General features: G+C 46.4%; 2 protein-coding genes across 3 annotated transcripts in view; both read right to left on the bottom strand.

Annotated features, from left to right (window-relative positions):
- Positions 1-763, bottom strand: part of LIMA1 (LIM domain and actin binding 1) — a 42,569-nt gene extending 41,806 nt beyond the window's left edge. For both annotated transcript variants that reach the window (XM_050925367.1, XM_050925368.1), the window contains exon 1: positions 672-763. The gene's annotated coding sequence lies outside the window, so the exon portion shown is untranslated. The remainder of the gene's footprint in view (positions 1-671) is intronic.
- Positions 764-3,476: 2,713 nt separating this feature from the next.
- Positions 3,477-16,211, bottom strand: part of FAM186A (family with sequence similarity 186 member A) — a 38,768-nt gene continuing 26,033 nt past the window's right edge. Inside the window, exon 9 of the mRNA XM_050925365.1 lies at positions 3,477-4,726. Within this exon, the coding sequence (XP_050781322.1) occupies positions 4,690-4,726 (37 nt within the window). The 3' untranslated portion in view covers positions 3,477-4,689. The remainder of the gene's footprint in view (positions 4,727-16,211) is intronic.

Here is a 16,211-nt window from a genome sequence, read left to right as displayed (position 1 = left end):
CACAGCTTTAGAGCAGTACAATCTTTCAGTTTTTTGAACTAGCTAAAGCAAGCAAAGGGTCACATATCCAGCTTTCTCTCCAGAGAAAATTCCCCTGTGAACAGGAATAGCGGCTTCCTCCTGGTATGGCTCGCGGAGGACATTTCCAGGACTCAGGTGGGGCAGGAAATGAATCCAGGGCATGAAACAGGCATGAAGTTTTGATCCAGCTTTCCAGGCAGGCACACCCACGGCTGAAAGGGCGTATGTCAGTGCGTATTCCTGCGGCTCTGGCAGGTGTCAGGCCCGCCTGCCGCAGGGCCTCCCCTCCCGCGCCCGTAGGAGGGACCCCTACGGCAGGTGCTTGCGGGAGGGGACCGAGCCAGGCTCCTGCCCCGCCAAGGGAGCTCGCCAGGCAGGCAGGCAGGGGAGCGGCTGCCGGCAGGGCACAGGGGCAGGAGCCGCGGGGGGGGGGGGGGGTGGGCAGGCCCGGGGCGCCCCAGCCCCACAACCCGGCCCCGGCGCCACCGCTCCTCAGGGGCTGCGCGGGGAGGCGGCCTGGGTCGGACCCGAACCCGCCGGCCGCGGGTGTCTGGGGGGGACCGGAGCCGGAGCCGATCCAGGCGCCGCAGCCAGCAGGGGACCGGACCCCTGAGGGGAACCAGGCGGCCCCAGCGCCCGCAACGACCCACCTGTGCCGGGCGGCGAGCCGGGACCAGCGCCGCGCACCTGTCGCTGCTGAGGAGACGCGGCGACACCTACAGCAGCGCTGGGAGCTCCGCCAGGGGAGCTTTGGCCACACCCCCTCCTGCCGCTAGCCACGCCCAACCAGACGGCTTAGCCACGCCCCGTCTCCCTGTTCGGGTCCTCCTGCGCGCATGCGCCCACCTCGACCGCACGTTCCCTAGGTGCGCATGCGCATTTTTCCTCTCGACCCTCCTTGGCAAAGCTTCTCTGCCGATGCGCACTAATCTCTCCTGTTCTGTTCCTCTCCCTTTGCAGAGGGCTGAGTGTCTCCTGGGTGCCTGCAGCCTGGCACACGAGGCCTGACACAGAGCTTTCATAGAGGGTCACCAGGGTTAACAGGAGGATTTCTGGATCCATGGACTGTGTCCTTAGCCTAGCTCTGCCCACGATGGCCCCAATCCTGGTCCAAAGCGGCCCTGGAATGATAGATGGTTTTGCACCAAAATGCGTGAAGCCACCCGGAGTCAGCAGCTCCAGGAGGCAGAAGAGGCCCTGCCTGCACTAGGGAATTTTTGTACCAATATAGCTGCCCCCATGCAAATCCCTCATATAAACAACTGTGTTTGGGGAAATCAAAACACAATTCCCAGTTCTGCCATGGATTCCCTGGGTGATCTTGGGTCAAGGTGGGTGAGGTAATACTTTTTATTGGATGAACTTCTGTTGGTGAGCGAGATAAACTTTTGAGCTACACAGCTCTTTTCCAATCACACAAGCTCTGCCTCCATTTCCCCACCTGTAAAATGGAAATAATTATATTTCCTTTTTCCCATTCTTTGTCTGTCTTATCTATTTAGATCATAAACTCTTCTGCACAGCAACTCTGTGGCAGCATCTAGCACAATGAAGTTAAGAGTGGGGCTCCACATGCTACCATAAAACAAATAAATAGTAATACTATCAACCATAAGGAATGCTGCTCTAATGCCTGATAGTAGTAACCATGGATAAAGATGATCTCCCACCTTTTATTTATTGGTTCATTAGCTTCGAGGAGGTAGCTTTCAGAGTGGAAAAAATAACTGCACATCAGAGAAAACTGAGGCTGAGTGATTGTTTAGCCAGCTGGATGCTCTTCATTTTCTGCTTGTAAGTAGATAGTTCTCCAGCAGCCAAACAAGATAATCTGCATTCCTCTCCCTGTACTAAATACTGAGATGTTGGCAGTTTTGTGTATCTTCATTAGCATGGTATGTGTGTGCTCTCTCTTCAGCCAGCAGAGTGGCTCCTCAAGATGTTTATCTATATAAAAACCTTGGCATAGCTTTCGCTGCTCTTTTGCTCTAGTTCTTCATACTCTGTGGGTTATAAATGGAAAGGCCCAAATCAATAATAAAAATAAAGTTTAGTCTGCCTTGCTCCTAATCTCCCTAACACAGGCATCCTGGTTGGGAGTCTAAGGTGGCCTTCCTCATGCAGAAATTCTGGGTCCATTGCTGGTTGTCCCAGGTCTATGTGACAATGTGATTCAATCACTCTGTGCTTGTGTCCCTGCTCCCGAACTACCATTCAGCACAGGAGGATTTAAAGCTATTAAAACTTACATCAGTTGTCTTCACTGCTCCATGTCTGCATGCAGCCTGCATGATCTCCTTAGCAAGGCACAGCACCACTTTCTCAGGGCAACAGGCTGCTGCCAAAATGACCCCACATGTCTCATGCCCTGTATTTGCCTCCTAATTCCAAAATGAGAATTACATTAATGCCAACAGTTAGAACAGGTCATTATTCTGACTTGTTATTATTCCCTTACCACTGGCTGGAAAAGAAGCCATGGACAGAAGTCTAGAGCATGCCAAGCAGGGAGTGGCTTGCTTTTCTGGACTGGTGAGCTAAGGGCACTTCCACAGAGAGGCCCATGAAGGACAGATAAGTTCTCCCACAATACACTGCAAAATAATTTATAGAGTGACACATCTTAGTGCATGCTAAGAAGGAGAGAACATGATTGCAGATGTCTGAATGCCTCACACAAGTGTATGCAGCACCAGTGTGGATGCAACAACTTCAGTGTGCTTTGCAGAGGGGTTGCTCACATCAGGACCAGGCTAACCCAAGTGCTGATCACCTGGGTTAACTCTGCAGACTGCAGTGGAGACATACCCTAAGAGAAGAAACCAAGGGCTGAATGTAGACAGGGAGAGGAAAGTCCCCTCTTCTACCTAGAAGTGGTCCTGCCAGAGTGGTGCTGAGGACTACGGGCAGTGCAGGGGGAGGAGAGGAGCTTGCCTTGCTGTGTTCCATGCATGCCTGTCCTGCAGATAAAGAGACAAATTTGTCTCCAGGACCATTAATCTGACATCCTTCACTAGCATTATAATCTCATACATTGATTCACTAACCCTCATCTACACACACATTTTAACTGGTTTAGATAAACTGATCCAAACCCGTGTGGATGCTCTTATTTCATCCTAAGAGCAGGTTCTTTCAGTTTAGCTTAAACTTGTTCCTAACCAGCTTAAACTGAATTGCTATAAGCCTGCTTAAACCAAAATAAGAGCATTCTCAGAGCCTTTTGCATCAGTTTAATCAAATACGCTTAAAATCACATCTTTAATTGAACTGGTGCAACTCTGAGTGTGCAAAAGTCATCAGACTCCTTTGAAAATCCCACCTCAAATTATTATTATTTCTGTAGCACTAGTGGGAGCTAGATAGGGCAAATGTTTCCTGTGCCAACCCAGCTGAAGCTTTCAAGGATCCTTATATTTATTTTGCAAACACAAGGAAATCCCCCTCCCCCAACAAAAATCGTTGTTAACTTAGACCTAAGGTTGTTGAAGAAATGAATGTAACTCAGACACAATACAGACCATTACACACCCGAATCACTAAGAAGACAGGAAATTACTAACTAGTTTACATTAATTACAGTAATATCAGTACTGATATGTGCACCTTACATGGTCCAATAACAACCTGAACTCTCACACAGAAGATAGACACATCACCAATTACACACACACACACAGACGGGTGATCTATATGTTGAAAGCATTTGTAAGAATGTCTTGATGGAGGAAGGTTTCAGCTGTTATCGGAATCTGTAAGGTAAACTTGCTCAAGTCAATCTTATTAATTAAATGTACGAAATGTAAAGGAAATAATATGCTTATGTAAGTTACCTTAGTTGGTCGTTTCCTGTCTTTCTAATTTATACATTCTTCAATGGTAATTCTGTAATTATGTATTTTAATTAAAGGTTACATTAATAATAATATTATATTAATTACTTCAACAAACAACTCCAATTTAAGAAAAAAAATTCCATGGGGATTGCATCTATCTATGCAGCCATCTTATATTATTGTTAATAATAAATAAAAATAATTAATAATGTATATTATGGTAATGTTTAAGGGCCATCCAAGGGGGGAGGGCCCTTGTGCTAGGTGCTCTATGAACATACAGTAACAGGTGGTTGCTGCCCTGAAGAGTTTACAGTCCAAATAGACAAGACAGACACAGGATCAGGGAAGGGGTAGAACACCCCTGCAGAGTGAACAATGCGATGTCAGCAAATGGCATATAAATTCCATCACTGTTTTGGGGCGGGGAAGTTTATTGAGGAGGGGATCAGCTAAACGGGAAGAAAAGGGAAGCGGTGAGGGAGACAGGGCAGGGGAGAGAAGGGTAATAGGATCAGGTCTAGAGTAAAGCTGAAGCGAAGAGACTGAAGGTGTAGGGGAGTTGAAGCACAGGACATAGGAAGTCCAGTCAAAACTGTAGAAACTTCTCCACATGTCCCCAGGACCAAAGATCCCCCTGCTTTGGCTGCTTCTGTCCCTACTGGTTGGAGTCTCTGGTGGCTCCTCTCTGCTATCTTCTCCAAGGCCCACATGGAGGGAGGGGTGGTACCATCTGGGTCCCAGTGCCCCAAGAATGGGGGGCAGGCTCCCCTGCACAGTTCTGGATCCAGTGGGATGCGGGGAGGAGGGGTGGCTCCCACTGGATCCCATTTTACCCCCTCCCCTGAGTGCAGTAGTCCATGATTCTCCTTAAATATAAAAATGTAAAAATTATTTTTAAGCATTGTAATTAAAATAATTCTCTTTAATTTAAGGATTCCCCTGCAGTGTTGGGAATCCAAACAGAAGGTACTTGAGATAGTGCTCAAGAACCAGAAAGTGAAATTGACAAGTTTAGTTTCACTGCTCAAATAGTAAAAGATAAACAGACCTTTTTAGCACATTACTTATTTGCATTACAGTAGCATTCAGAGGCCACAATCAGAATTAGGAACCCAGGCCATTATATAAACATATAGTAAAAGTCAGTCCCAGTTCCAAAGAATTTACAGTCTAAAGCCCCAGTCCTGATAATAATATATGTGTCGACTTCTCCATCCATGTGGAGCCCTATTGACTTCAAGAGAGCTCCATGAGGGTGCAGAGATCTGCCTCGAGCTGATTGCAGGATCAGGACCTAAATCAGGACAAGATGTGACAAGGGACACGGCACACAAGAACGGGGTGAGGGGGGTGCAAGGAGGCAGGCATAACAAGGCACAAGGTTGCCTAGATGAGATATATGTATAATTCGCACTGGATGCTTTAATGTAATTTAATGTAAAGTGTCTGTGATGTTTATTTGTTTTAATAAATTATTTTAATTAATCTCTAACAGGCCATCTGTTTATGACATCACCATAAATGGTGAAAACTCAGTGAGATTTTAACCGTTCTTTCTGGATTAACAATCTCAGGTATAGTCAGTAACACAGCAACAGGGTTTGTTTGTTTTTTTAATTGGGCTGGATTCTCCTCTTACATTACTCTTAGAGCAGTGGAATTCAATCAACTTCAGTAGAGTTTTTCCTTATTGGCATGGGAGAGGAGAATCAAGATCAATATTTATTTTTGTCTCAACAGTCTGTTTAATATTTCACCTAGGGTCAATCCTGACATATGCTGGCACTCTGTGATGGAGGCTGAGTCCTTTCATTGATTCTCAATCAGTTGTTGAGGCTGTTCAGTTCCCTATAGGACGGTCTGAGCATGCTGCAAAATTGGGCAGCTATGATTTGAGGGCAGCATTCAATGATATGGCCAGTCCTAACACCCAGATGCCCTTTCTGTTTCTTAGAACTACACCCAGTCAATTAACTTCATAAAAGTCCCTCCCAACGCTGGTTTAATCAGTGACTAAACTGGAATTGTACTTTATTTCCAAGCAGTCTCTATCAGTATGTACATTCCTCTTTTTATGGAGCCAAGGCAACAGAAAAACAAGCCTAACAGCCATTACAGTGGCAGTCAAGAGGGCTGTATAAAAAGTCCCAGGACTTGGAGAGATCTCATACAGCTCATACGTCAGAAAAGCATGTGCAGATTTGGGACTGAAGATTAGAGGTTCTAGGCAGGATGTTAACATAGTGCTCCAGAAAACATGTATAAGAAGTTAGAACTGACTCTTTATGGAGCATAGATAAAAGAGCAAGCACAGGATCAGATCTTACTGTCTTTATTCAGTACACACTCAGGCAAATAGGGTATGCACGGCCCACCGTTCCTTACAGGAATGCAATCTGAACCAATTAACCAACACCTTAATATTATCAGCTAAAATCAATTGAGAAAAAGTTCAGTGGTATTTTACAGTCAAACCAGTTAACTGATTGCAATACATACAAAAGTCATTGTATATTATCACAAGCCAGATTCTTGACTGTGGCAGAGCTGCTCGGGCATAACAGAGAGCAGAAAGCTGGCCCCGTATCTGCCACAATCATCTTGATCCCATATTTACCCTGCAAATCTAAAGTAACATTAGAGTTACTCCAGATTTACGGGGGATGTAACTCAAGGCAGATTTTAGGAGGTTTGATTGAATAAATGCTAATTAGGGGACGATTCTCATATACACTGAGGCCTTGGCTACACTGGCGCTTTCCAGCGCTGCCACTGTCTCATTCAGAGGTGTGAAAAAACACCCCCGAGTGCAGCAAGTTACAGTGCTGCAAAGCGCCAGTGTAAACGGTGCTCCCAGCGCTGTAAACTAATCCCCACAAGGAGATGGAGTACCTGCAGCACTGGGAGAGCTCTCTCCCAGCGCTGGCGCCGTGACCACACTCACACTTCAAAGCGCTGCTGCGGGAGCACTCCCGCGGCAGCGCTGTACAGCTGCAAGTGTAGCCATACCCTAAGTCCCCTTTACAACTTCTCTAGCTGTATAGGGGCAGGGTCTTAAAATGGGTTTCAATGATGATTATACTGGCAGAGCAGGGTAAAGAGCCTCAGAATTAGGCCTTCAAATGAAGGATTTGGTCTAAGATATCCAGTCATGTGAGAGGTTAATAAAGCAAAAGCCACTATTACATCCTGGGGAAAGAATTCCAGCCTCCCTCAGACACAGAACATTTCAGAACCACAGTGCAAGGATGGACAGATAGGTTCCCCAGTCTGCTCCAATCATCCTTTGTCATGTGCTTTCTTGCTATGGGCTTGTTAACTCTAACATATACTGTCACTTTCATATGATGAATTACAGAATTCCTTTCCACTCAGCCCTCCTGAGAGATTGAGAAAGAGGCTGGATCTGCCTGACAGGCATAGCTTTTGATTTCTTTCCCAGTGTACGCATTTCATTTTATAGTGGAGGCTGAAGTAAATCTCTAATAAACTACTACCTCCTTAATGCCACAGGTCTCAAGTCACTGTTAATGGCTATTCGATCTCCATTTAACCCAGTGGTTCACTGCATCTCTCTATGCTCTGCTATTAATCCCTTGTCCATGTGTAGAGTATGCAGTGTAGGGGGAGGGGACCAAAGTGGGAGTGAATGGTGCAAACACCTTCATGGAGGGGTTTTCAGCTGAAATGTGTGGTTTATGCAAATAAAAAGGAAATATAGAAACACGCTGCAAGGACTTGGCTGGTATGTGGCCTCTACTTGAAAAGATAAATAACGTAAGTACTGAAGAGTACCCTCATAGGCTGTATTCTGCTATCAGCTAATGGTGATTCTTCTGTAGCTCATCTGGTAGGGGCTCTTGCTTTTGGAGAAGGGGAATTTGAGTTCCATTTCTGTCATTGCAAAGTTCCAAGAGATTGTGTCAAGTGGCACTGTGACATGCACAGAATCACAGAAATGTAGGACTGGAAGGGACCTCAATAGGTCATCTAGTCCAGTCCCCTGCATTGAGGCAGGACTAAGTATTATCTATACCATCCCTGACAGATGTTTGTCTAACCTAGAATGATGGAGATTCCACAACCTCCCTAGGTAATTTGCTCCAGTGATTAACTACCCTTACAACTAGGAAGCTTTTCCTAATGTCTAACTTAAATCTCCCTTGCTACAATTTAAGCCCATTACTTCTTGCCTGGTCCTCAATGGATAAAAATTATTTACCACCCTTCTCTTTATAACAACCTTTTACGTACTGTTATCATGTCCCCCCTCAGTCTTCTCTTCTTCAGACTAAACAAACTAATTTTTTTCAATCTTTCCTTACAGGTCATGTTTTCTAGACCTTTAACCATTTTTGTTGCTCTCCTCTGGACTTTCGCTAGTTTCCCTGTATCTTTCCCAGAGTGTGGTGCCCAGCAGAGGGCTCCTAGCTAGCCACGGATTACAATCCTGCGCAGCGATTTGCCTCTGCACTTCCACCTATGGATCTCAGAGTGCTTCGGTAACAATAATTGACTGAGAGGCAGGTCAACGTTATTCCCATTTCACAAATGGGTGTTCTGATGGACAGGAAGGGGAAGTGACTTGCCAAAGGTTATACAGTAAGTCAGTGTCAGAGTTGGGAACAGAACTCGGAGTTCTCCCAATCCTGCGCTTTATCTACTAGATCTGCCTTCTGACTGTCAGGTGAAGATTTCATTCACCTTGGGAAGAAGAATTCAAGGTGGAGAAAAGGTGACCAACAATCCAAGGAAGAAGGGTGATCTTGGTTAGACACTACATTATCACCTTCACCCCCACCCCATGGACCTCGCCTACTGCATTGAACACATTCCTGACTTTCCCCCTGTCCTCCTCGTCCCTCCAATTAAATGAAAATCAGCACTTCCCAATTACTGCTTTCCAGTTGCAGCACAATGAGAGCTATTTTCCAGAGACAGACATTATCGAAGAAAGCCACAGAAATGGGTCCTGCAGCAGAGCCCGTGAGCCCTGCTCCAATCTCCACACTGTAAATGCTACAAGCCAGAGAAGGCTGGAATGCAGGTGGTTCTGGGGGTCCTGTTTCTGAATGCATCATTGATAATGTGGGTTGCTGGCAAGTGAAGAGAGCTTTTCCTTACTTTTCTGCTTTACAGTGTTTGTCTGTCTATCCTCCAGCTGTATTTGTGTGGCCAGTAAACCGTGAAAATGGAGGCCAAAGTGTTAATGCTGTTGATTTCCCCTCCTTCCTTCTCAAGCTTATCAGTTGGATTGTGCTGTTCGGATTATGTTGTATGACAAAGTCCATGAAGCCACCATAAGAACATAAGAACGGCCGTACTGGGTCAGACCAAAGGTCCATCTAGCCCAGTATCTGTCTACCGACAGTGGCCAATGCCAGGTGCCCCAGAGGGAGTGAACCTAACAGGCAATGATCAAGTGATCTCTCTCCTGCCATCCATCTCCATCCTCTGATGAACAGAGGCTAGGGACACCATACTTTACCCTTCCTGGCTAATAGCCATTGATGGACTTAGCCACCATGAATTTATCCAGTTCCCTTTTAAACATTTTTATAGTCCCAGCCTTCACAACCTCCTCAGGTAAGGAGTTCCACAAGTTGACTGTGCGCTGCGTGAAGAAGAACTTCCTTTTATTTGTTTTAAACCTGCTGCCTGTTAATTTCATTTGGTGACCCCTAGTTCTTGTATTATGGGAATAAGTAAATAACTTTTCCTTATCCACTTTCTCAACATCACTCATGATTTTATATACCTCTATCATATCCCCCCTTAGTCTCCTCTTTTCCAAGCTGAAGAGGCCTAGCCTCTTTAATCTTTCCTCATATGGGACCCTCTCCAAACCCCTAATCATTTTTGTTGCCCTTTTCTGAACCTTTTCTAGTGCTAGAATATCTCTTTTGAGGTGAGGAGACCACACCTGTACATAGTATTCGAGACGTGAGCGTACCATGGATTTATATAATGGCAATAATATATTCTCAGTCTTATTATCTGTCCCCTTTTTAATGATTCCTAACATCCTGTTTGCTTTTTTGACCACCTCTGCGCACTGCGTGGACATCTTCAGAGAACTATCCACAATGATGCCAAGATTTTTTTCCTGACTCGTTGTAGCTAAATTAGCCCCCATCATATTGTATGTATAGTTGGGGTTATTTTTTCCAATGTGCATTACTTTACATTTATCCACCTTTAATTTTATTTGCCATTTTGTTGCCCAATCACAAGGCTCTCATATCTGTGGTACAAGCAGCACAGTGGCTCCAGGGAGAGAAATACTCTTCACCTTTCCCTCATCAAATCAGCTTAAATGGAGTTAAACATTAATGTCCCTCCTGGCTGCTCACTGTGCAAGGTCCAAGAGGAAAAGCATGCTGAGTCAGCATCTGGTAACTTCAGTTCCTGTCCCTCCCACCCCCTATGCCTCCCTCTTGACATGATTCACTACCTTCTTCTCCCCCTCCACTCCCTCAGTGTTCTCAGATCTGGATGAAACCTAAGTAGAAGGCAGAGGGATGCTGTAGCTGCCTTGACTCCTGAGCACTGGAGAGCTGCTCCTGATGTGTTTGATACTGAAAAACTCCCACTGGCTGTCCTAGTTAGTAGACTGATGGGGAACCCACTGTCTCTATATGTCTTGCTTTTTCTGTTTTAGTGCCATTGCTGAATTAACAGCCCCCGAGACTGAAGTATGTCAGAGGCAGAACTGGAACAGCACGGGCAGCAACACAGCATGCTTCCTGTTATGCTGCCGCTGCCATTCGGCCTTTGTCCCCACACTCTGTACCCAGCATTAACACTGTAACACACCCATGGTAGAAATCAGTTACCATTTTCATGTCCAAGATGCAGCCATTTTGCCATCTGGATTGGTACGAGATCATTATAACTCTGTCATAGATAAAGTGGTGTCAATTACACCCACAGAATAACAAGCACTTCACTGTTGTCATGGTGCTGCACACTCTGACCATTTGGAATTTCACAACAGCAGTGCGGACAGAGCTCAGCTCCTCCTGCTCCAAAAGCCCAGTTTGAGCTAAGGGAGAATCTCCATCAGTTGCTAGCAGGACGGAGCCTATGCCACAGGATGGAACTGTTCTGATTCCATCCAGCAAAGACCAATAGGGAACATACACACCAGCCAGTTCATTATTCTCTCACTCTTTCTCCATACAGACTTTTTATACAGATACATTTTAAACAGATAAAGAGAACCCTTAGTACATTTGTGGTGGTTTTAGGAGGGTGGTCCAGAGGTATGGGAGGAGAGTGAGCAGAAGATGTGAAAACCCATTAATTTGAATTTGTCTGCCACAGAATATACACTTCAGCACTGCCAGGTTGCTGGATGTACCCAGAGCCTGACAAAGTGGATTGACTGCTCAATGCTGTTGCTGGGCTGTCTCTCAGAGCCAGACCTCTGTACTGTTTGCCTTGTACTAAAGTATGTTGGAATAAGACTGTAATCACTGCTCATCAGCTTTAAGACTGCCAAGGTTACCTACCTCACAACAGTGGGACTGGTTTTGCCTGGGAAGTGAACCATTTACTCCAGCAGTAATAGAAGTTTGTGAAAATGCAACCATATGATCCATCAGGAGCTCTGATCCAAAAACTGAGCTGATATTCCCATAGGCTTTGTGCAAACTTTTGCTACAGTTACGACCCTTGTGAGATTGTGTGATGGTGCGGCTTCTCTCTACAACAGCCCTTACCTCAGCTCCACTCTACAGTATAATCACACTTTGTACAGCTCCACACAGTCCCCCCATCCAGGGTCTCATTATTAATATTGGAAGTGGAGTTCAAGTCTGATAGAGGCAACACTTTCATTCTGAGCTTCCACCTTTCTTCAGTTCCCTCAAGGCTTCTTCCCACCAAATCAGTCCACTCCCTAAGGCTTAATCCTTCCCAAGCAATTCCTGCTTCTCCCCAGCAGGGACTCACTGCTGATCCTTCTCTAGACTCCAGTTACACGACACGCCAGACACAAGAGACTCCTGCACTCGGATACTCCTTCCAGCTCCCTCTCCCACTGAGAACAAACTGCTGCTTGTATCTCTCATCAACCCTGACTCTCAATCACATGCACTCAGTTCTCGAAGTCCCATGAATTAGGTGGAAAACCAGGCACAGGTCAGAGCTGAGTTCTGAACCCCTTAAAGGCTCTTTGACAGGCTGGAAATGGGTCTCATGTAAGAACCTGGAAAAAGGAGAATTTAAGGGTGAGGGAAGAACAATAAGAATTGTTGGCTGTAAATTGCTCCCACTCCAGAAACCTCTCTTCCTTTTCATTAAGTTGCATTATGGGCAGTGAGGGCATCCCTGGCTTTTCCATGACCTCTCTCTCTCTCTTCTCTGCAACTTAATGAAAATCAGGGTTTCCCAAATACTGCTCTCCAGCTGTCGTGCCACCAGAGTTGCTCTCCATAGAGATGAAAGGAAATGGCTTAACATCCAAATTAATCTCCTGCCTTAAAATGAGATTTCAAGCCAGATGTTTCTGATAGGCTTGTGGACGCCAGCCTTTTCTGGGAATTGTACCCATATATCAGGTGGAGAGACAGTAAGTGTCCATTGCCTTCCATACTGTGTGTACCCTCTAACCCCCAGCAGCTCCAGCCTTGCCTTGTGTTCACCAGAGAAGCTCTAGCTGCTTAATTGGTTACACTAGCACACACAACTGAGTAGGGGATGAGGAGAGACAATACTGTGGGCTCACCTCTCCGGTGCAATCTATGCAGGCTACTTCGTATCATTCATACTGCACAGCGTGGCTACATGCATGCCACAGGTTTGATCAGGGGACAGAACTCAGACCCTTCTGTTCCAAGAAAAATGGACCTGACCACTGCAGCTAAAGGAGTGCTTAGCTGTGCAGCTATCAGGTCTTACCTCCTCTGCGGGCTGCTAGGCACAAACCCACATAGTAGATAGACAGTTATTGTTATTACCTTTATGGTGCAGTAGCATCTAGAGGCCCCGTGCTGCGAGGTGCTGCACACATACATAACAGACAGTCCCTGTCCCAAAGCCACTTGCATGCTTCAGTAGATCTGACAGTTCATCTAACAGGAGAGGCTGTATAAGCCGCCCTGCCGTGGAGGTATTTATATTGCACTCTCAGCCCACATACCTGAGCTTCTCACCAGAGGCAGGCAGAACACATCTGTAACCTCAGCTCACACCGTGACCCACATTAGACTCAGCTGCATGGTTTAAGATGGGGAGAGACTCCTGGAAGAGCTTGCATCCCAGATGTCAGTGCTTGTCTGCACTTCAAATAAAAGGAAATTCTTCTTCACACAGCGCACAGTCAACCTGTGGAATGCCTTGCCTGAGGAGGTTGTGAAGGCTAGGACTACAACAGGGTTTAAAAGAGAACTAGATACATTCATGGAGGTTAAGTCCATTAATGGCTATTAGCCAGGACGGGGAAGGAATGGTGTCGCTAGCCTCTGTTTGTCAGAGAATGGACATGGATGGCAGGAGAGAGATCACTTGATCATTGCCTGTTAGGTTCACTCCCTCTGGGGCACCTGGCACTGGCCACTGTCGGCAGACAGGATGCTGGGCTGGATGGACCCTTGGTCTGACCCAGTCTGGCCATTCTTATATTCACGGATGTAAATGGAACATTAGGAAAACAGCTCTACATAAGTAGCTGCAGGGTTGGGAGGGATGCATTTCCACTGTGTCTGGGAGCAGCCAAAACCTCAGGGCTGCTGGGAGTGTGATTCTATCACACACCCAGCAGTAATTTATCTTGATCCCATCTCAGCTACTCCAGGCCTCTTGACTACAGTAGTTATTAGTCATTTGCATTTGTCAGAGTGCCTGGTAGTTACAGTATTTAACTTTGGCTGCTTTTGGAAGCAAATTCCTGATGCTCTGCCCCAAGTGCTCCTTTGAGGTGGAGTTTCCTCTTGCAAAATGAATGTGAGGGGTGCTGAAAAAGCTATGCGTGGCCTAAGTCAATTGGTTCTGACGACTGTGAAAGATTTTGCTTTTGGTTCAAATACATATGTCACAAGCCTTATCACCATACTTCCCTAGCACAGTAGTCAGGATGTCTTGAAGATGCTATTGTTCCAGGTCCTCTACTAAGGAATACATGACACAACGCCACACCTCTATGCAAATAAGTGTGACTCTGATAGAGTAGCCAAGCAGGGCTAGGAGACCAGAACTCCTGAGTTCTAGCCCTGGCTCTGCCATTGATATTCCTCCCCTTATCTGTCACCTCAATCCACCAAAATGAGATAAAGCTTGCTATAATCCAGCCCAAATTTATATCAAGCTAATGCTTGCCTGAAAAGCACAACTTTTCACCTTGCCATTTAGTCCCCTTCACTATATAACCTCTTGATTTTAGTATATAGTGCACATGAATTTTGCTCTATAACACACATGGGCAGAAGGTGCAATTGTTTCTGTTGCAGCCCCTTATTCAGCTAATAAGAGAAGGCCCAGGGGGATGGAGGGGCACATTTCTGAGCAGGAACAGAAATTCAGTGGAAGGACTGGAGTTCAACGGAAGTTGAGAATTCAATGGAACTCCCTTAGGAGCATTTGACAATCCCAGCCTCAACAGAGTGGAACATAAACTGCAGTCTTACAGTAAAGGCACATGGCCATGAAATAAACACAAAAATATACTTTATTTGCTTTCCACATAAATTTCTGTTGTGCATTAAACTGCATCTGGACTATCCTATATTTACATGAGGTGGAGCTACTAGGAAGGTTTGAAAGCTAGAAGCCTCTGGTAATTGGCTGAGCCTTAACCAGTGGGCGGGGCATTCACTCAGGCCAGGGCTTTATAAAGCTGCGCACAAGCGACCAGGGAGCTTAGCGAACAGGAGCTGCTAACAGGGAGTTTTGCAAGGGAGTTCTCCAGGTGAAGGAGGAGCACAGACAGCATCTGTGGGGTAAGTGACTGTCTGCAGTGTTTGGGTTTGTGTGTGTGTTTGGGGGTTACTTGCTGTGTGCTGAGCTTGTGTTTGTCAGTCTGTTTGGTTTGTTTGTTTGAAGGACCGTGTGCTGTAGCTGGCAGTTGGAGGTGGAGCTACTAGGAAGGTTTGAAAGCTAGAAGCCTCTGGTAATTGGCTGAGCCTTAACCAGTGGGCGGGGCATTCACTCAGGCCAGGGCTTTATAAAGCTGCGCACAAGCGACCAGGGAGCTTAGCGAACAGGAGCTGCTAACAGGGAGTTTTGCAAGGGAGTTCTCCAGGTGAAGGAGGAGCACAGACAGCATCTGTGGGGTAAGTGACTGTCTGCAGTGTTTGGGTTTGTGTGTGTGTTTGGGGGTTACTTGCTGTGTGCTGAGCTTGTGTTTGTCAGTCTGTTTGGTTTGTTTGTTTGAAGGACCGTGTGCTGTAGCTGGCAGTTGGAGGTGGAGCTACTAGGAAGGTTTGAAAGCTAGAAGCCTCTGGTAATTGGCTGAGCCTTAACCAGTGGGCGGGGCATTCACTCAGGCCAGGGCTTTATAAAGCTGCGCACAAGCGACCAGGGAGCTTAGCGAACAGGAGCTGCTAACAGGGAGTTTTGCAAGGGAGTTCTCCAGGTGAAGGAGGAGCACAGACAGCATCTGTGGGGTAAGTGACTGTCTGCAGTGTTTGGGTTTGTGTGTGTGTTTGGGGGTTACTTGCTGTGTGCTGAGCTTGTGTTTGTCAGTCTGTTTGGTTTGTTTGTTTGAAGGACCGTGTGCTGTAGCTGGCAGTTGGAGGTGGAGCTACTAGGAAGGTTTGAAAGCTAGAAGCCTCTGGTAATTGGCTGAGCCTTAACCAGTGGGCGGGGGCATTCACTCAGGCCAGGGCTTTATAAAGCTGCGCACAAGCGACCAGGGAGCTTAGCGAACAGGAGCTGCTAACAGGGAGTTTTGCAAGGGAGTTCTCCAGGTGAAGGAGGAGCACAGACAGCATCTGTGGGGTAAGTGACTGTCTGCAGTGTTTGGGTTTGTGTGTGTGTTTGGGGGTTACTTGCTGTGTGCTGAGCTTGTGTTTGTCAGTCTGTTTGGTTTGTTTGTTTGAAGGACCGTGTGCTGTAGCTGGCAGTTGGAGGTGGAGCTACTAGGAAGGTTTGAAAGCTAGAAGCCTCTGGTAATTGGCTGAGCCTTAACCAGTGGGCGGGGCATTCACTCAGGCCAGGGCTTTATAAAGCTGCGCACAAGCGACCAGGGAGCTTAGCGAACAGGAGCTGCTAACAGGGAGTTTTGCAAGGGAGTTCTCCAGGTGAAGGAGGAGCACAGACAGCATCTGTGGGGTAAGTGACTGTCTGCAGTGTTTGGGTTTGTGTGTGTGTTTGGGGGTTACTTGCTGTGTGCTGAGCTTGTGTTTGTCA

The sequence above is a fragment of the Gopherus flavomarginatus genome, chromosome 16 (genome assembly GCF_025201925.1).
Source record: "Gopherus flavomarginatus isolate rGopFla2 chromosome 16, rGopFla2.mat.asm, whole genome shotgun sequence".
NCBI lineage: Eukaryota > Metazoa > Chordata > Testudines > Testudinidae > Gopherus > Gopherus flavomarginatus.
The sequence above is the reverse complement of the archived record's forward strand: the minus strand, read 5'-3'. Positions and strand labels throughout refer to the sequence as shown.